Here is a 20,740-nt window from a genome sequence, read left to right on the forward strand (position 1 = left end):
GAAAGCTGAGTGCTGAAGAACTGATGCTTTTGAACTGTGGTGTTGGAGAAGACTCTTGAAAGTCCCTTGGACTGCAAGGAGATCCAGCCAGTCTATCCTAAAGGAAATCAGTCCTGAATATTCAGTGGAAGGACTGATGCTGAAGCTGAAACTCCAATACTTTGGCCACCTGATGTGAATAACTGACTCACTGGAAAAGACCCTGATGCTGGGAAAGACTGAAGGCAGGAGGAGAAGGGGATGACAGAGGATGAGATGGTTGGATGGTATCACCAACTCTGTGGACATGGGTTTGAGCATGCTTCAGGAGTCGGTGATGGACAGGGAAGCCTGGTGTGCTGCAGTCCATGGGAGCACAGAGTCGGACACAACTGAGCAACTGAACTGATCTGAAAGGGCAAAAAAGTGACAGAGATAAAGGAAAAATCCAAGTATTACTAAGCTCAGTGCTTATTTGTGTCTGACTCTTTCTAGCCCCATGGACTGTAGCCCACCTAGTTCCTCTGTCCTTGGGATTTTCCAGGCAAGAATACTGGAGAGCGTTGCCATTTCCTTTTCCAGGGGATCTTCCCAACCCAGAGATCCAACCCACACCTCTTACATCTCCTGCATTCATTGCCAGCCAGGTTCTTTATCACAAGCACCACCTGGGAGACTTACTAAGCTCACTGAACTGTAAAAATGAGCCCTGGTAACCTCTCAACATAGAGTAGAAATCCACTAATAACAACAACGCCATCCATACTTTTCACTCACATTCTTTCCCATACATTTGAAACTTCCTTATGTCAGAAAGCATTTCATAGGCATTTAACTCAACAGACCTCAAAGTCACCCAACCTAAAATACCCTGCTTGGAAAAGCAAACTCTCTAAGTGAGCTCAGGCTTCATGAGTTCACCAACACCCTGAGCCATGTTGTTAAAACACAAAGCAGACAAAAGCAAAATGGCGGGCTCCTTCTTTAAGCAAATACACACTTGAAATAAACACAGAGACACCCCTCCAGGACCACCACAGACAGCAAAAGCTTGTGTGCATAGGACATGTGAGAAAGAGAGAGATGCAAACAGGGAAGTCCCTCTCCCCCTGGAAAATGGCTGGCGGCCTTTGAAGCCACACAGCTTCCTCCTCCGCCTTCGTGTTTCTCTGCATCTAATGTCCTCACATAACAGGTGCTTTCTAACCAGGGTTTCTACTTCTCAGAGACGCTTCAGCAGTCCAGCCTCCGCCTGGGAGAGCAGGTGACAAAATTTCCCCTCTCCATTCATCAGGCAACAAAGAGGATCACATCTCCAGGAAAAGCAGAGCTCCGCGCAACCTGCAGCTTAGGGCTCTCTGGACACGAAGTAATCAGGCGAGAGAGAAAATGCATTTGGAGCGGTTAGCACACAGGATTAATCAAATTATAATATAATCATCTGATCAAATACTAATTAGCATAATCATGTGAAAGGAAAATGGCTGGAGGAACCCAGGAACACCTTGGCATCCCATATTCTTAGTGACTGACAAAAGAAGGGGACATAGAGATTTGGGGTTTTTTTCTCTTTTGCTCATAAAAAAAATAGTAAATAAATTAATCAATGGCAAGCATTACCAGCTATGGTTTTTGCAGCCAAAGCAATTACAACTGAGATGCAGAAGAAATCTCTTTCTCTGCAGCATGGTACTAGCATTCATGCTGTTGGTTAGTCACTAGTCACATATGACTCTATGACGCTATGGACTGTAGCCTGCCAGGTTCCTCTGGCCATGGGCTTCTCCAGGCAAGAATACTGGACTGGGTTAGAATGCCCTCCTCCAGGGGATTTTCCCAACCCAGGGATCACACCCGGTTCTCCTGCATCGACAGGGGGGTTCATAACCACTGAGCCACCTGGGAAGCCCTAGCATCCATAGAAAAGCACAAAACCAATATTGCATTGTAGGCAAGGCTCCAGACTATTTAACTTAGTGTTCCTCAACTTCAGCATGTTGACATTTTGGGCCAGAAAATTATTTGTCATGGGGGTGGGGCAGGCGGTCCTGTCCAGTGTAGGGCACTGCCCACCCACCGGATGCCAGGGGCATCCCCTTCTCCCCAGAGTTGTGACAACTCAAAGTGTTTCCAGATTTTGCCCAATATCCCCGAGGGGGTGACACTGTGCTGGTTAGAACGCTGATTTAACTCAAGAACACAATTTGTCAGGAGCATTAAAAATGATCAAATCATAAAAGGAGGGAAGGAGTCTTTTATTCCCATCTGCCCAAAATAATGAGCCTAACATAAAAATTCCACAGAATTCCATGCAGTTGATACCTGCTGTCTCTGGTTAGAGTTTTATAATAACTCATAACACCTATTCTTGTGCAAATTTGGAAAAAATAATTATAAATACCAGCCTCTCCCCATCCAGGGATCTCTAGAAATAAACAGCAGGCTTCTACAGGCAACCCCGTGGGGGACCTCCCAGGCTGAAAGAACACCATTCCTTGCTTTCGGACTTCAGTGTGTCCTGAGCAGCTGGGGGACCAGAGCAGTGTACCCCACTCATCGATGTCAGGGCAAACCACCTGTGACTTAGTTAATCAACAGAGGCAGGGAAGGCCCCTAGACCCCAGGGAAATATCACTTTCTTCCGACATTCTCACTGTATGCATGAAAGCCCTGATTATTTGCTCCCAGTATCTAAGGAGGGCTAGAGAGAGGTGAAAATGATTATGAGTGAATAAATACAGAAGGCCCCTCCAGTTCTTGCAAATGCATCTCCACTTACAATAGATTCATTGCACTGCCTTGGCCATTAGTCGGATGGTACCTAATCATGTTTATTCTCATGGAGAGATGTTAGAAGCCTAAGGTAGAAACACTCAACACTTATTAAAGCCTGCAATAAATACTTCCTATGGGTTAAGGTGATTTGTTCTAATAATAAATCTGAGTCACACCATCTGTCATTTAAATTTTTCTAAAGAAAGTATTTAACCATTTACAATTACTCGAGAAATCTCTTGAAAGTTATTAAATTTGATGATAGAAATATTTATGACCTTTTCCATGGAGGAGAATGGAAAAAGGCTGACCTCATCTGCGCAAAATTTAAAAGAGAGCAGTCTGTCCAAGCTGTGGAGGCTGTGAAAACTCCAAATCAGAGAGGAATTGTGAGCTATTTTAAACAGATATCTTCTTCTATGAACTCCCTTGGCAGAGCTTGTGACTTCTGAACCCAAAGCCCTCCCTCCTTTTTAAAGGAACAGAGGTGCAGGAGCCCTTTGTTGCACAGAAGCAGTGTCTACCCTAATTCAGGGACTTATGAGTAAGCAGAAATTACACTTTTTCAGCCCACAATGTCTTTCATATTGCTTTTCTTCTAAAGCTAAAAATCAAAACAGCCGCTCTGAAAGAATAATTTCTATCATGAATCACAATAAAATCGCCCAAGGTTTATAACATCCAACTTGTTTCAGATGCCTAGGAGGGAAAGTTATTTTTAATATTATCTAAAATAAGATCTCAGGACACAAAAATTTATTTTTAAAGGTTCTGAATTGAGGCCTCTCTCCAGCACACGTTCATGTCTATTTTAGTTAAAAAATCAAGGACATGGAGTTTTGAAAAGATTATTCTGCCACTAATAACTGTCCTCAATTTTATCATACACATGACAAGGTCTAAAATGAATATATGTCCTTATATACCATTTTCTCTTTTTATGACAACCCAGCATTAACGACAATACTTCATATGACAAACACAGTCCACGTGGGGTCATTTACCTAAAAGAAGGGAGCAGAGGTCAAGAAAACCCCAATGAGCAAACAATCCCCAAGTCCCTTACTCCTGGCTTTGGAAGGAGTTTCTGTGCCCTGATATGGGAAAGAAGGCATATGTGATGTTCCCAGGTTGGTGCAGGCAGAATCTCAAGCTGCAAACAGACCCAAATCTGTCTGGCCCTGGCGCATCTCTTAAGCTTTTTCAATATGATAACCCAAATGGTTTCCCACCATTGATCTCTTGCTGGGAGATCATTGAATGCAGTTACATTTAGGCTCAAAAGGTTTCTCTGCCAGGACTCCAGCTGCTAGCAAAGAAGGGTCAGTATGAGAAAACACCAATAGAACCAAGTCCATCCGCATAGCACATGCTAGCAATAAACCTGGATATCAAATATGCTAAAACAATAAGGAAAAAATTCTGTACATGCGTATACACACATATACACATTTGGATACAAAGAAGCACAGTCAGTAGATATATATATACAGATGATTCTCAAGCTGCGTGTATGCTAAGCTGTGTTTGACTCTGTAACCCCCATGGACTGTAGCCTGCAAGGTACCTCTGTCCATGAGATTCTTCAGGTAAAAATACTGGAGTGGGTTGCCATTTCCTCCTCCAAGGGATTTTCCTGACCCTGGGATCAAACATACATCTCTTACATCTCCTGCATTGCCAGGCAGGTTCTTTACCACTAGTGCCGCCTGGATTCTCAAGCTACTAGCATCTAAATTAGAAGTCCCTCTTTGGGATCATAAGTCCCTCTACTCAGGGTCTTCCCTGTTACCAGCCCCTATGAGTAACTCTCCCCAAAGCTGTCCAAATCTTTGTGGGAGTCAGTGAAGCCCCAGCCCCACATATGCATGCCCTCTCAGTAAATCACTTCACAAACAAAGCTCCCCAACAGTGCACTGGGGGCCATGAAGCTTTATCAGGTCAACATTCTAGCTATTGTCTGACTGACCCTCTACCTCCATCAGGGGTTGGGCAGTCTCTTCCCAAGCATGCTTTTCTGGAGCTGGGTTTCACCACCTGGATAATAGTAACACAGAGACTTCAGCCTGCACACCCCAGAACTGTTGAACCAGACCCTCTGGTGATCAGAGCTGGAAACTATACAACCAACTAAACAAAAGATCACATGAGCCTTACACATAGTCAAGCTGAAGGTCCCCTGGGGGAGGGAAAAAAATGGCAAAAACACATATCAGAGTTAGATCTCAGGAGCTTTTCAAACTGCAGACTGCAAGGAGATCAAATCAGTCAATCCTAATGGAAATCAACCTTGAATATTGGAAGGGCTGATGCTGAAGTTGAAGCTCCAATACATTGGCCACATGATTCAGAGAGCTGCCTCATTATAAAAGATTCTGATGCTGGGAAAGACTGAAGGCAGGATGAGAAGTGGGTGGCAGAGGATGAGATGGTTGGATAGCATCACCGACTCAAAGGACACGAATCCGAGCAAACTCTGGAAGACAGCGAAGGACAGGGAAGCCTGGAGTGCTGCAGTGCCTGGGGTCACAAAGAGTCGGACACGACCGAGTGACTGAACAGCCATGATAACAACAAATCAGTCTCCTGTTGGAGGCTCATGGGAGAAAAACCATCTAGGAAATGCCCAAACTTCCTCCCTGACCCAGCCCACTTGCACTTTGAGAACCAGTAGCCCTGATCCTGGCCTGGAGGCACCATAAACTGGAACATGGTTCAAGGCATCCACAGACTGGCTTCCGGTCAGCATGGCTCTCTCCTCCCCACTCACAAAACTGCTGTCTGGATATAGGAGTCCCTTCCTCCGTATGCTCGGTCTTCCCATAAACCTTAACTTCCACGGCCTCCAGGTACCTGATATCCCAGAGGTCTACAGCGTATTCTCACCTTCCCATTGCCACTGATGGGGTGGCAGAGTGATGTGGCAGTGTGGGTGGGAGGAGAAGAAGGGGTCTCTTGTGATTCCAAGTCAGAGCGGGTGGTGGTCAGTGATATGAGATCTCATTGGACATAGATGAACCAACTACTGATCAAAGTAATTACGCCAAACAAATACCAAGATCACTTCTAGGTCAAAATTTTCTACCCTCGTTTCTACATAAAAATATCCACCAAGCCTATTGTAAAACAGTAGCCACCAAAGTTTTGATAGCTATTGATCTTGGTGAGTCATAACATACGCAGGTACATGACTGGTAATTCACCACCCTACTCACCTTCTGCCCCCATGTCAAGGTACCAGAGAGGCACCTGTCATCTTTGGCTTTAGCAACTTGAATCATTTATGAAAGAATAATTCTGTACCTTAGAGAGCATTTCATATGTTTTACACATTTCCTTTCACTGGCCGAAGAACTAGATAAATGGCTACCCTTTGCAGGAACCAGCTGTGACAAGGTCCAGGAAGAGTGATAAAAAACACTACCATGCCCTGTCTATGGAGTCAAGTTGCTCATTTCACTAGTAATGTCAGTTGTGGTTGTTACCATTGGGGTCTTCAGTTCATTCCTGAAGTCTCCCACGTAATATTACAAAGCATCATTATTTCTACCCTGGCAGCTACAAATCAGTTATTAAAAATGCTCTACAGCTGATATTAAGAAATAAACACGGTAATTAGGCAGACTGGGACTTGGGGTTTGGGGTGTCTTATGGGAACTCAAGATCAAATCATGCCACAGTGGGGCTAGAGTGGAGAGAAGAAATGAATTTCAAGTTTCCCTAAGGAGAAAGTGTGTTTACTCAAAGGCTTCCACAATAGAGCTCAGGTATACATTAAAAAAAAAAAAAGTAAAATTTAAAAACACAGCAAATTGCCGTAGTTCTCATTATCTTCATGCTTTGCCTTTCTCTTACAACACAATTGTAAAAAATTACCCATCGCCCTAAAGTCCCTGTGATGAGTGATAAAACAGGTCTCATGAGAAAAATCAATGCTTTCTTCAATATTAGGAAAAGGAATCAATGGTAAGGGTCTCCACTGCCTTCAGCCATTTCAAGCGACATAGCTCCACAGCGTGTGACATAGGCCATCTCAGTCAGCATCCAATGAACCAGGAGCCACGCACAGAGGCTGGTTCATCACTCAGTCTATGAGGATGGAGAAGACACCTGGGGACCCTGAGGTCATGGGCTTCTTCACTGAGAGTGTCATTTACCACCAGTGTTGCTTTGCAGAAGCATCCGATTCAGGTATCCAGGAAAAAAAATTATAAACTGACTTCACTGTGTTTAGTATTAATATTACTGCACAGTGGACAACAAAAAGACTTCCTTAAGTTTTCTGTAAAGCCAAGCTTAAAATTGTTCCCTGGTTCACCATTTTAATATTAAAGGAGGCAAGGCTCATATGAACCAAAATCTGCAATTAATTCATTCAAGCCTCTTTCTATCACCTCATCAAACCTGCCTGTTCTATAGTCTGGGAAGATGGGCTACAAAACATCCCCACTGCATAGACATTTCTTCACAAAATTAAAAAAACTAATGCCTTTCACGTATCATAATCTGGGGTAGCCCTGGCTTTTGTTCAGATGTTCAACCTATCTACAAACCAGCGGCATTTCAACACAAATTCAAGGATTCTATCATTAATAGAAAACAATGTATACTTGGGGCTAGTAAAACCAAAATACTACCCAGAACAAATGCAGTCTGAGTAAGGAAGAGTATTTCATTCCTAAGAGCAAGTGTGTTCATTTGTCTTTGTCTGGGAACATTAATGTTATCAAGTCAGCCTGCGTGACACGGCCGAACCCATCTGGACTGGCCAATTAGAAGAGTATATACCACAATTTTTTAAATCTCCAAAATGTAATATCTGATTAACATAGAGGAGCCTGCAATAATCACAAGATCCTAAACGTGAACACTTCTCTTAATCGCTCTCCTTTAAACATGCATGCGGATTCACTCTCCTATCCTCTGATGCTGAGCATCTTCAAAAAAGGCGATGCTCACTGCGAAGTAAGCAGCTGTAGCAGCCTTGCAAGTTCAACATGCTCCCTTCTCTTCATTCCTCTGTTCCGACCTACCCAAGCTCAGTTTCCAAATAATACAGATACTGGCTCCCCACCCCCACCTCCCAAGTCTGACATGGACTTAAGTTCTGAGAGCATTTCAAGAAATGCTTTAAACTCTACGAGTTCAAAGCAATTTCTCAATATTTCTGCAAGGACTGGTGTGCTTTACTTTCCCCTCCAAAAGAAAAAAAAAAGTCTCTAAGGTGCTGGCAAGGTAAGGGAAGCCCACATTTCCTATGGAGGTGATCTCACGTTTTCAATTCTTTCGCTTTTCCAGCCGCTGCATTTTAAAACAGCTTTCTATAAATAGGACTGCTTGCTCACTCTTAAATCTTACTCACTGTCTTCTGCGTAAAAATAACTTAAATAGCAATGCAGGCAAGATTCATTAATCCCTGTCATCCTTTCTCTCTATGTAGTAGCCTTTTCCCTCTTCTTATCTCATCATCTTTCTTATCAGCCCCATTTATCCCTCTCCATTACGCCAAGATATGTATTTATATAACACAGGGGGCTTAAAGACCCAAAATTAATCCAAATGAATGATTTTTTTAATTATAAGTATTGACAAATATAGGATAAAGACAGATCTCCAAAAAAATCAAACAATGATAAATACTGTAATCTCCAGGACACCTAATTTTATTCTTGTATTGGAATACAAATCGCAATTTTAACGTTAAATCATATTCCTTTCATGTTATTTTGACAAAGGAGCCAACTTTTACATTTGGTTCTGCTCCAAAATAAGAAAAAAACACAGTGATGAGACAGACACCCATACATCAATAGAATGCTTAAGAAAACAGTAATGTGATTTTTTTAAAGACGATTAAGGCCTAAGAAGCTGAGCTTCGTTTTGATGTCCTGGGTGGCTCTTTGATGGAGAAATGAATTCCCAGGAACCCCTAGGGAAACTTATGTGTCGGTTTGATGTTTCTGACTGGCTTTCAGAATGCGACAGGGCTTTAAACCTCGAATAGGATGTTTGAATCGTGCCACTTAGCCGTGTACACTTGAGAACAAGGGGTCCGATGCATTTATTGACTTATTTTCTGTGACACTTGACCCAATCCAGGTCACAAAGAGCACCTAACGTAATTACATCGTTGGTATGTAACTGTGATGAGGTCTTATCCCATATTCCAAATGTGAATCCAGTTTGGAAAAGAGAAGAAAATGCCCCAGAAGCAGTTTTAGAAAATAAACATTTCTAAAGCCAGGGAGTCAGTACATTAGACAAGATGGCAGAAGCCAAGCAATCCACACTGTTGCTTTAGTGCATTTCTCACCGTGGCTTATACAGTAGAATTAGAGATGCGGAGAGAGAAGAAGCAAACAAGGACAGCAAGGAAGGATAGACGGAGGCATTAGAGAGAGGCAGACGGGAGGGAAGAGGGATCGGAAGAGGGGAGAAAGCTCTGCCCATCACTCTCTCCCTTCTTTCTGTTGGTCAGTGGACATCTGTTTGTAGTCACCCTGCAAGCACTTTGCTCTGTGCTAAGGACACACGCTGACATGGTAGGAGCCTCGCATTCCAGTAAGGGAGGCAGACACTAGCCAACCAAGCACCAAATAAACAAGAGTTACAGATTACCCTAGACACTATCAAGGAAATGCCCAAGGTTTCAGGAAAAAGCATAATGCAGGAATCTAATTTTGAGGGGGAGGGGGAGCAGGTCTCTGAATCCAGTCTTTCTGAACCTCCTGACCAGATGCTATCTAACCTCTGAACCCAAAACCGGTTATCAGCACCAGCCGGGTGGCGCTGCCCTCACAGCGCGAGGGTGGACCGTAAGCCACCGACCGAAGGAACTCAGAACTGCACAGTGGGTACAAGTCGGGCTGCTGGAACCTTCCATCCTCATGTCTTATCTTACTTAATTCGTAAATTCAGCAAGGAGATGCAAATCTGAATGTTGCCATATTTTGCAAACATTAAGGAACAGAACATAAGTATGCGGGAGGGGTAAGAGAGATAAGATGAGAATTTAAGATGAATATTTCTGTGCTGGGTACTCTGGACTGTGAAGAGTTAACACGCGGTCCAGGCGAACAGGTGATGCCCAGTGTGCCTGGTGGAGCGAGGTGGGGGGCGGAGGGGGCTGGGCTCGGAGCCCTGGTCAGCAGGGATGGCCGGACTGCAGAGGAGCGGCGCGCCGGGCTCACCCCTGTCCCCAGCACCCGGAGGTGGGGTGGAGAGGGGAGAAGGGGGGACAGGGCGGTGGAGACGCCTCCGGAATGACATTGGAAGGTCAGCCAATCAGGCACGCGGCTGTGCCCGAGCGGCCACCTCCGCCGACAGGAGGCGCTCGCGGACCAGGCGCCCCCGCGAAGCCGGAGGGGAGGGGGATGCGAGCGCGCCCTCCGCGGGCCCCCCTCCCAGCCCCGGACACCGCCTCCCTGCTTCTCTGCACCTCCTGGGTTTCAGTAGATTGCTACGGGCCTCCTGGGGAACGTTGGGAACAAAGACTGCGGACCCTGCCTCGCCGGCCGCGGCCGTAGCCCGCGCATCGATTGCTTCTGTTGGGCTGAACTCCGGACCGCTGAGGCTGGACCAGGCGAACTTAAGATGCCGCGGGGAGGAAAGGCTCCGGCCGCGGCGCTCAGCCCTGTGCCTCGGAGGCGGCGAGGAGCCTGCGTCTGCTCGGCTGAAGGCGGCCGCACCGGTCTTGTGAGGTTTGCCGCCCACTAGTGTCCTGTGGCAGGGACACAGTTGACATGCAGGTAGCACCACCTCGCCATCTCCCCATTTCCCCGGCCGCCGGTGCAGCCAGTCCCCGGAGCCCGCGTGAGCGCAGGGCGGTGCCGCGAAGATGCCCAGACGCCGCGTCCACCAGCGAGCGCCAGGGGCCTCCCCGCTGCCCCGCCGAGACCCCCCCTGAGACCCGGCACGGGGGCGTGCCGACTTGCTCTGCCCTACCTAATGCTAACTGTATTATTTCCACTGCCTATTAATTATTTATGAGGCGCATTCATAATCTCAGCCGTAGAATTCAGCTCATTTTGTGAAATCTGGATGCCGTAGATTTTATAAATGCATCCACTGGGACGATCCACCGTTTTCTTTTTCCAACATCAATTTCCAGTTTCCTGCTGTAGTCTTAGGTTTCTCCCTATAAAATGACCTTCCCTATTTATTTTTCTCTCGCGCGCTCTCCCTCTCTGCTTTACATGAAGGTTCAAGGCCCATTGCACTGAGTCTCCTTAGGAAATATTCCTTGCATCTCATGCAGACACATCAATGATAAAGCACTCTGACAGCTACCTGGAGGTCCAGGAATTAGGGATTTAGATTGGTTTCCCCTCCCCCCTCGGTCACCATTATTTCCCGGATCAGCCTACCAATTCTGCCCAGTAAGTCACCAAGTCTCCGAGGCAGCATCAAACTGCAGTCACACCAAAGTGACATCCAGGAGAGAGTAAGAAGTGGAGAAGGATTGGCTGGCATTTAATAAAGGTCTGCATGGGATTTTGTTTTCCTACATAGGGCATCTTGTAGGGGCACACAAGCTTAAGAGACCTAGAAAATTTTTCTGAACCGTATAATTCTTGGGTAGAATTTATATCTGCTTAATAAAAATGGGAGAGAGAGATGAGGAGGAAGCCCTGGAATTATTCACCTAGTAACGTGTTTTTTTCTTATTTCCACATATTTACATAAATAAAAACCAACTTAAAACCCTGAAGGTGAATTTGCACTCATAAATGCCTGCTCCTAAATTTAAATAAAATACAAGTTTTTGGTCCATAATTCCCTGTGGAGGGGCTGCTGAAAGGCTCTGCATAACCCACTTGCCCTTTGACAAACACCCTTCTCTCCCCAGCACCCACTGTCTCTAAGCTCCACAAGCTCCCTGAAAATGGCAAAGCCCCGTACCGCATGGCTCAGGAAAAAAGATGCTGTCAGGGACATATGTGTACCTAACAACCGAGACACAAGGGTACTCGCAAAAATGTATTATACAGATTAAATCTGCTTATTAGTCATTATTCTGCTTGTCTGAAGGCCCACCTATGTGTCTAACAAGAACGGTAAACTAGAATGTTCTCCCCAGGGTTAAAGCCAAGAGAAACTGTGATAAGACACAATGCAGTGTGATCCCATTCCAAGGAAAGGTTGTGAGATGTATCTACATATAGGGACTCCCCCTTCCCTGGCTCTGTAGCTGAAGCTTCCTCAGAGTATTTCCAGAGCATTTTGGGACAAGTTGTCTGCTTTAAAGCATGATGACTGCACCTGATCAGGTGAGGTAATTCATTCAAGGGTTTAACCCATGAAGGGACTGTTCTCTGTTTTACCCCCAATACTGCCTGCAGCCTGTTCAGCAATGATGCTTTCATTAAGAAAAAAAAAAATGTACATTCCATCTGTAGGAAAAATGTTGTTGTCTATAGTTAATATGCAGACACACTGTGGGCTTATTTTATGAGTACCCCAAAATATCAAACTGCATAATCTTTCACAACTAGGCTTTTTTTTTTTTTTAATCATGTCAGACATTTTGATGTCTGAGGCCTAGTAGTAATCGGTTCTGGTTATTAGAATTCATAGATCTTTTATCACATACATTTAGAATTTTTTTTTAAATTAAGGTAGGCCAAAAAAAGACAGTCATTAAAAAAAAAAAAAAAAAAACTCAATGTTTTTCAATTCTCATTCAGTTAGGTAAGAACCATTTAACTTCACATTTTGAAATATGGTCCTATGAACAAACATCATTCCAAACTGGACTCTTATTTCATTTTGACATGACTATATATTTTTATGATCCTTTCCACAGTATGCATTGAACATCATTCCTTGAAACTCCTTAAAGTTAGTTCCCCCCACAAATGAAAGAGTCCAAAGCTCTACAGTCAGGCCTTTTTTTTTTTAATGTCTCATTTTTAAAGAGAGGGCCATTTTTATATAGAAGATTCCATATCCTTCTGGATCACAACATGTAATACAGCAAAGTAAAATTTTCATTTGCACGTGCAGTCTATGTCTCATATTGTGAAATCTACATGTATTCATTATAGTATCAATAATGGTGATTATTAATCAATTTTAAGGGTCCTGAAAAAGGTGTAAGAAGATAAGGCTCATAAGACTCGATATAAATGCACTTACATAGCCTTTGTACATATTGTCCACCAAGTAGATTATTTGAGGTTTCATACAATTTGCTCATTATTTTAGTAAAACTAATTCCAAAAAAAAAAAGTCACACATCTCAGCATCTCTGTCTCAGAGACAGCACCAGACCTATTTCTGTCATGTATGAGTATGAAACTGTAGAATAGATACCAAGTGACTGACAATCAGAAGCACAACCTCTTTGCTCATCCTGGAATACATACTTCCCAATAGGGTAGAAATGATGTTTCATCTCAGAGCCCAGGCCTTTCTGGGGAACCCCAGGGGTGTATGCCCTGACAGGTGAGACAGGCCATCAGGGCTCTTGGCTCTGGAACATGTATGTGAGCATTTCTCTGTGTTCCCTGAGTTCATGTTGGCGGAGCAGCAGAAAGGGCCGCCTTTCCTCATGCATCACCACACATTAGCTCCAGCAGATCTATCCCCCTAGGTAAATTCCCTCGAGGCTGCAGAGGAGGCATAGTGCCCTCTGGGAAAGATGGGTGTCATGTCAGAACTTGTTGCAATTCTTTCCTGCTAGGAAATCTCAACATGAAAGTTTTGAACACATTGCTTTAGGTGATATTAGAGAGTGAAGTGTCATCTTAACGTTAATTTCAGGCTTCCCTTCTCACAGTCTTCCCTTTTCTTAGTCATCGTTTTTCCCCTTAATTTTACAAAGTTTATGCATTTCCCCTGGCCTGTCAGTGTGTTGATTTTTAAAGTACTATCCTGGTAGGCAAAGAAAATGCACCTCAATGCAGCTGCCCTGTGCATCTTTCAGGAGAATCTTCCAGCCTCCTCTTGGCTTCTGGTATTTTCTCACAAGGGTGAGATTTTCTTTCCTTCTACCCCCTCCCTCCCACTTCCTCCCTTCTGGGTAGGGGAGTCTGCTTAATGGTTTAATTTTAACTGTCAGCAAGTCATACATTTTATGCAGATTTGTGTTCTGAAATTTGAAATGGGAATTTCAGCTGTAGCTACTCCCAGGCAATGCCAAATGATAACAATTTCCTCTCCTTCCCAAATGAGAGGAAGCCATTCATACATGCGAGTTCATATTTACAGGGTGACAGGCGACTGAAGGTGCAGTCACACTTGCTAATTGGATCTGACTCAGTCAAGAGCAATAGCTTTTCAAATACCCAGGAAGAAAGCATTTCAAGATAAAATATCAGATCGGTATAAGGAAAGGAATGCTATTTGCAATAGTCACGGATTTCATTTATACAACTATACAGGTGTTTTGCAGAATTTGTCAACATTTCAGATGATGTAATGCTTATCAGTGCATATTTTTACATAAATGATGGTGGGGACTCTGTAGTACCAAGAAGGTTGGGGGGGGTGCGGGGGCGGGTAGAAGGACAGATCTTTCTTAAAGGCTTCTCTTGCTGCTGGAGATGAATTGCAGCAGAATTAAAGCACATGTTTTAAAAGCTTAAAAAGCTTAGACTCTGAAGGCAGACGCTCTGAAATGACCCTTCCACCTGCCTGCACTTGGAATGCCATGTCCCTTGGAGGCTGTGAGGTGTCCAAGTGGCCATCCTGCCGTCTCTCTTCTTACCAAACCTGGTTTATTCTGAATGAGGCAGCTAGCTAGTATAGGAGTTAGCTCGAGCTGTCACTTTGCTAGGTAAGCGCCTTTAAATGATTACAGAGCAATTTTTCCCCCGGTCTCTCTTCATCGCGTCCTCTCCTCCCCCAAAGAAATATAAATAATATTTCTTAAAAATAAAAGCCTGAAAATGTCAACCCTGTTGGGGGAGGAAAAGGGAGAGACTTCGTCCATGCATCCACTCCCCCCACATCCCGGTCCATCCAAGAAATGAAATTCATCACAAACCGAAAGGCTCACCATTCGCGAAGCTCTGGAACAAGGAGAGGGCCAGTATCCACATGCCCCTGCTGCTCCCCGGCCTCCCGCGAGCGCCGCGCCGGCCTCGCCCCCCGCGCTCCGCCCGGCTCCGCTCGCTCGCCACCCGCCCGGGGGCCGCCGCCCGCCCGCCGCCGCCGCTGCTGCCGAGCCGCCCGGGCACGCGGCGCGGCCGGGCTCCGGGGCGAGGGCTGCGCTCGCCGCGCGCCGCGCTCCTGCACACCTGCTCCCGGGCGCCGCGCCCAACGCTGCGGCCAGAGCGGGCCGGCGGGGCTGCAGCCCAGGTGCGCCGTCAGCTCAGGGGGCCGCCGGCAGGTCGGCAGGTGGACCGAGCCGCACACGCGGGCGTGAGCTCATCCCGGGCGCCCGGCGCCCAGACTGCGCAGCAAGCGGCCTCCCGTGCGCCGGCCCTCAGCCTCCGCATCCAGGCAGCAGGCGGGCGGGCAGGCTCATCTTTTCCTCTCCTGCGGCCCGAATCACATTGATCCCTCGCTAACCTTCCCTGGCTGGGAGGCGGGCGGGCGGGCGAGGAGCGAGCGGAGCGGAGGCGAGCGGGGACCCCCCTCCCCTGCCTCTGGCCGCTGGGGCGCTCTGCAGTCTTAAAGCAGCAGCGGAGAAGTGGAACCGAACTGGAGGCAGGACCGGCGAGAGCGCAGCCACCGCACAGTCACGCACAGTCATCAGGATGCATGTCTTCGAGGCTTAAATACTCATTTCAACAGCCGATTATTTTTAGTTATTTTCTTGCCGGTTGCTAATAAGATATGACCAGAGGTGACTCTTCCCGAAGGTTGCCAGATAAGCAGAGGTGACCAGGAAACGGTGGCAGTTTTAATAAAATGTGCAGCTGGATTTCGCTTTCGTATTTACTGTCATAAAAGTCCAGTTCATTTGCCTAAAGGGGAATGCAGCTTTCCAATCCTGCTGCTACTATAAAGATCTCTATGGTTTCACGGGCTAATTTTTAATTATCTCAAATACATAGTAGACTACAAACACAGGCAATTCTAATTTTGCTCTCCGAATGGTGCCAAAAAGAAAAAAAAAAAAAAAAACCTGATTAAAATTGCTGATAATCTGAGTAATTCCAAACATATAATCCCTTCTACTTTAGTGTGAAAAGCCAATATGGCAACATTTCCTGAATGTTCAGTAGGTGGTTGAAGTCATAATAATATTTCAATAAAACCTTGAGAAAGGGCATACTTCCATATTCCATCACTTGGGAAAATAACAACCAACAGGGTTTGAATGCACCCAACTTAGGATCCAAGGTAGAATTTCAGGGGCTAGGCAAGAAAGACTGAGGAGGAGCTTTTGAGGTGGGGAGGGCAGTCCCGTGGGAAATGAATTGGGTTTCCTGGACACTGTGTACCTTTTGCCTAAGCTCCATGCTCTCCTCCAAACACAAACAGGAATTCAGCACACCTAGAACAGCTCACAAAATAACAGGAGAAGCAAATGGTGAGGCAGAAACAAAATGGTGTTTTACCAGAGTTGGGCACAAGATGGCCAGGCCCTGTGTATGAGGAAGGGCCAGCAGAGCCAGTGATGCTGCTCGCTCGCCATCGCTCTGCAGCTGCAGGTGGTCACGTGCTGCCGCCCACTCAGGACCGCCAGCCCAGCCCTGCGCCCTGCCACACTCCCCTGTGTCCTCCGGCTTCAAAGGCCCAGGGTGCTCAGACTCTGGGCTCTCCTAAACACAGTCCAAGAAGGCAGGTACTGGGGTGATTTCTATTCCTGCATCCACCTCCTCTATCCATTCATTCAATTCACAGATTCTTAACTGCATCCCAGCCATCTGTGAGGCTCCATTCATTCAGCCTTAGCAGTCAGGCACTCCAGCACTGGGGTTAGACACACTGGGGGTCAGAGCCCAGCTTGGCCACTTACCTGACTTGGGTGGGGCTTGTGCACGTTACTTGGGCCTCATCCTCATACAGAATGGAAATTATCAAGGTTCCTGGCTCCTATAGTTGTGCAGATCTGATGACATATTCCTAGCACGTGGTCACTGTGATAAATGATAACCATGGTTATTACTGAGTTTGGGAGCAAGACGGGCTACATAATTTTGCAAGGTTTAGTGCCAAATGAAAATGGTGGTTAGTGGGGGGAGAGGGCTTCTTTTACCAAAAGGAAAAAGGTGCTATTTAAAGAGATAAATATAAAGCTTTTTATTTGCTTATTTAATGCCACACCCCATTGGGCACAGGAATAATCCCGGCTGAGTGCATTTGACTCAGAAAAGTTCCAGTGGCCCATATCCGCCACCCTTCACTGGACCCATGGCTGTGCCCCCATCAGAGCAGAGAGGGGGAAGTCCACCTCCCTTTCCTGCAGGTTGTTGCCCCAGTGTGGGGTGGACAGGAGATCCCCAAGGGACTGCAATCTCCATGCTGGACAGCACTCAAATCTCCTATAGTTGTGCAGATCTGATGACAGATCTACATGGGGTGGGGGGGGGGGGGGGAGGCGAGGGTGGCCCTGGTCAAGTTCGATGTAGAATATGCCATAGCAAGGGTGGTCTAGGGGAGGAGCACCCTAAAACACTATGCTGATTCAAATGCCCAACCTCAGCACCCCCTGTGTGGTACCCAGGCCCAACCCATAGACTACAGGCATCGACCCAAGCCTGCTCTTCCAGCATGACCCAGTGTCTCCTAATCAGAAAGTAGGAATGATTGCCAATGGGGAGGTGGAGGTTGACCAAGGCCAAGAGCATCAGGGGGTAGGGGGTGGGGGGTTGATGGGCAGCCTAGAACCTTTCCAGGAGGTGACAGGACACAGAACAGTGGGAGAGCCATAAGCTCAGGAATAAAATTACTTTCTAAAATTGATAAAGATTTTTAAGATGGTAACCACAGAGCATTTAACCCCAAGAACAGGCCTCTCTGGGAAGGGGGATCCCAGGGCAAGAGTATCTGTCACCAGCAAACCCCATTGGGGTCCCCCGAGGAAAATAAGATGGCATGTAGGAGATAAGTTCAAACCTCTTCTTCTGTGTTCAGTCTAGTTTTAACTGGCCGACAGAGCGCCCAGTGCAGAGGCCTTGTGAATAACACATCAGATTAGAGTTCCCAGCAGGGAACTGCCGCCAGCCACTGAGTTGGCCAGCGCCCTGTGGAGAAGCACTGCACATGGCACCTCGATTCAAGATGGCAGAAACGGGCCGTGTGCAGAGATGCTGCACCCGCATCTGGCCGTGAGCAACAGGCGTGTGCAGGACCAGAGATGACTCCGCCCCTCCCTCCACAGACCGGAACTCCACAAAGACGCCCCATCCACAGCCTGTCTGGGAAAGTGTGTGTTCTAGAGCTTGCTTCCATCTCTCCATTCTTTGACCAAATAATATTACTATCCTCTGCTTTTGAATACAACTTGGTGTCCTTTTATTGATAAGTGACACCACACAGAACACTCCAACTCAAAAGGGTTTATAACACATTGGTCTAAACTCCATGAAGTCAACCCTCCGCGGTTGTCCAGCTAATGCATCTGCATCAGACTGAGTCAGTTAACAGTGCAGAATGAGCCTGACAGAGCACCAAGCTCTCTTTGCACAAGTGTTTTCATAACATACTTCAGGGTTTCCCTGATGACTCAGTGGTAAAGAATCTGCCTGCCAATGCAGGAGACACTGGTTTCCATCCCTGATCAGGGAAGATCCCACATGCTGCAGAGCAACTAAGCCCATGCGCCAAACTATTAACCTACTCCAGTATTCTTGCCTGGAGAATCCCATGGACAGAGGAGTCTGGCAGACAACAGTCCATGGAGTCACAAAGAGTCAGAACTAAAATGACTTAGCATACAAGCCCCTACACATACACACTCTGTCCTCCTACTGCTCTCGGTCAGCCTTCTCAACAGAAGAGAGAGAAAGTCAAAGAAGCTGCTTTTGTGTCCACTTGAATGATATTAAATAAGAAATAATATTCATTTGGGGAGCATCATCATTCTAATTACATGGTCTGAGGCTCCTCTGTTTTCTGTTGGATCAAGAAGAGCATTTCTGAAATGGTAGCATTTGAGCTGGGTTCTAAAGGAGATGGGGATGTGTAAGGAGAGCGGTCAAAGAGGGGTGCTTCCCCCCTTTCTGATGCATGGAGGTCATTCGGACCAAGAGATACACAGTTCCCCAAATGGAAACTGTGATAGTGTCCTCGAGCTGCTGAAATGAGCCCCACATACTAGATGACTCAACAGAACAGACGTGTACTGTTAGTTCTGGAGGACAGAAGTCCAAAATCAAGGGGTGGGCAGGCCTACACTTCTGAAACCTGCAAGGGTGAATCCTTCCAGGCCTCTCCTAGATTCTGATGGTGGCCAGAAGTCCTTAGCATTCCCTGGCTTGTAGATGCATCCCTCTCGTCTCTGCCTTTGCTTAAACTTCTCCCTCTGCACATCTCTGTGTCTCTTCCCTTCTTCTTAGAAGGACAGCAGTAATATTCAAAAAGACTCACTGAAATCTGGTGTGACCTTATCTTAACTGATTATGTGACCCCATGGACTGCAGCATGCCAGGCCTCCCTGTCCCTTCTTACCATCTTGAAATGAGCCTATTTCCAAATAAGGTCACATTGAGATACTGGGGCTTAGGCTTTCAATATCCTTGGAAAAGGCACATTTCAAGCTGTAACAGGACCCAAAATCAAAAGACAAAAAGCATGAGAAGTGTTTCCTAGAGGAAGGAACAGGAGTTGGATGGGGACCTCTCTCACGCCCCACCTCTCACTTTCACCGTGTGGACCTGAGGTCCATTTGTAGAGCATGTGACCAAAGCAGAAGTTCAAACTTCACCCTGAAGTCTCAGTTTCTCCCCTTGGAAACTGAGATAATTATGTCTGCTCTTCTTATCTTCATTGTTGAGATGATTAAATAAGATATGAGAATTCACTGAGATAAATATTACACAGAAAACAACTACACATAATCATTACTGTGTACAAGTGGACTTGCAGAAGCATTTTGAGTAAACTTATTACTTGATAAAGCTTCATTTTGGCTGCTAGTGCTTTGATTAAGTTGAAATCAGGCACTATTATACCTCTGGCCTCAGAACTGCAAAGGGCAGAGATGATCAAGACTGTTAGCAATGGCCAGTCCATTTCCTCTTCCAGTGAACTGATGCAGACCCTCAACAAATGTCTGGAGATGCCTGCCACCTCAAAGTCATTCTAACAATTCCTGGGAGCTTAACAATGAATAAGTCTGGATGGGGAAGGGCAGTAGGGAACCTCTGGGCTGCTTGAAATGTTCTGTGTCTGGCAATGTCTGGTTGGAAGTTACAAGAATACATACATATATAAACATTCATCAAGTTGTACACTTAAGATTAGTGCCCTTTATACACTGGACTGCATAAAATAGAGACTATAACACAGTTCCTACTGATACCACAATTTAGTGGAGGATTCAGATAATAGTTAAAACCAATTGATCAGAAAAACTCTGTAATGGGGACTTTATAATCAGCACAACTAACTCAGCCAGCTGGTGTGTGTGTGTGTGAGAGAGAGAGAGAGAGAGAAAGAGAGAGTTGGGGTGGGGGGTGGATTAGGTGTAACAGGAAATGGGACAGGAATGGAAGAATTGGTAAGACAAAGTTTTGAACTTCATACTGAAAGCAAAAGGAAGCTTTGATGGTAGTAAGCAGGAAGTGAGACAAATTAGATTTGTTTTGCAAATATTCCTTTAGAGGCACATTGGAAAATGGCCTGAGGGTCTCAAGAAGGACACAGGAAGACCCTTAGAGAATTAGCCTGAATCCAGAGGGGATATGAGTAAGACCTGGTGAAAGCCATGGCCTTGGGATGAAGACATTTGTATGGTATAATATAAGGAGATATTTAAAAGGTGAGATGATCAGTCAGAAATCCTACTAATGGTGATGATAGATGACGTCACTATCAGCGTGGTGGTTCTTTATCTCCTCAGCACCGGTGCGTCCAGTTCTGTATTCAG

At 45.9% G+C, this 20,740-nt stretch overlaps 1 protein-coding gene across 1 annotated transcript in view; it reads right to left on the reverse strand.

Annotated features, from left to right (window-relative positions):
* Positions 1-15,197, reverse strand: part of LOC112586668 (Down syndrome cell adhesion molecule-like) — a 232,426-nt gene extending 217,229 nt beyond the window's left edge. The window contains exons 1-2 of the mRNA XM_045165315.1: positions 15,113-15,197; positions 14,756-15,046 (exon numbers count right to left, since the gene is read on the reverse strand). Coding sequence (XP_045021250.1) covers positions 14,756-15,046; positions 15,113-15,197 — 376 coding nt within the window. The remainder of the gene's footprint in view (positions 1-14,755; positions 15,047-15,112) is intronic.
* Between the last annotated feature and the right edge of the window lie 5,543 nt (positions 15,198-20,740).

Source organism: Bubalus bubalis, chromosome 1 (genome assembly GCF_019923935.1).
Source record: "Bubalus bubalis isolate 160015118507 breed Murrah chromosome 1, NDDB_SH_1, whole genome shotgun sequence".
In the NCBI taxonomy this organism is placed as follows: domain Eukaryota; kingdom Metazoa; phylum Chordata; class Mammalia; order Artiodactyla; family Bovidae; genus Bubalus; species Bubalus bubalis.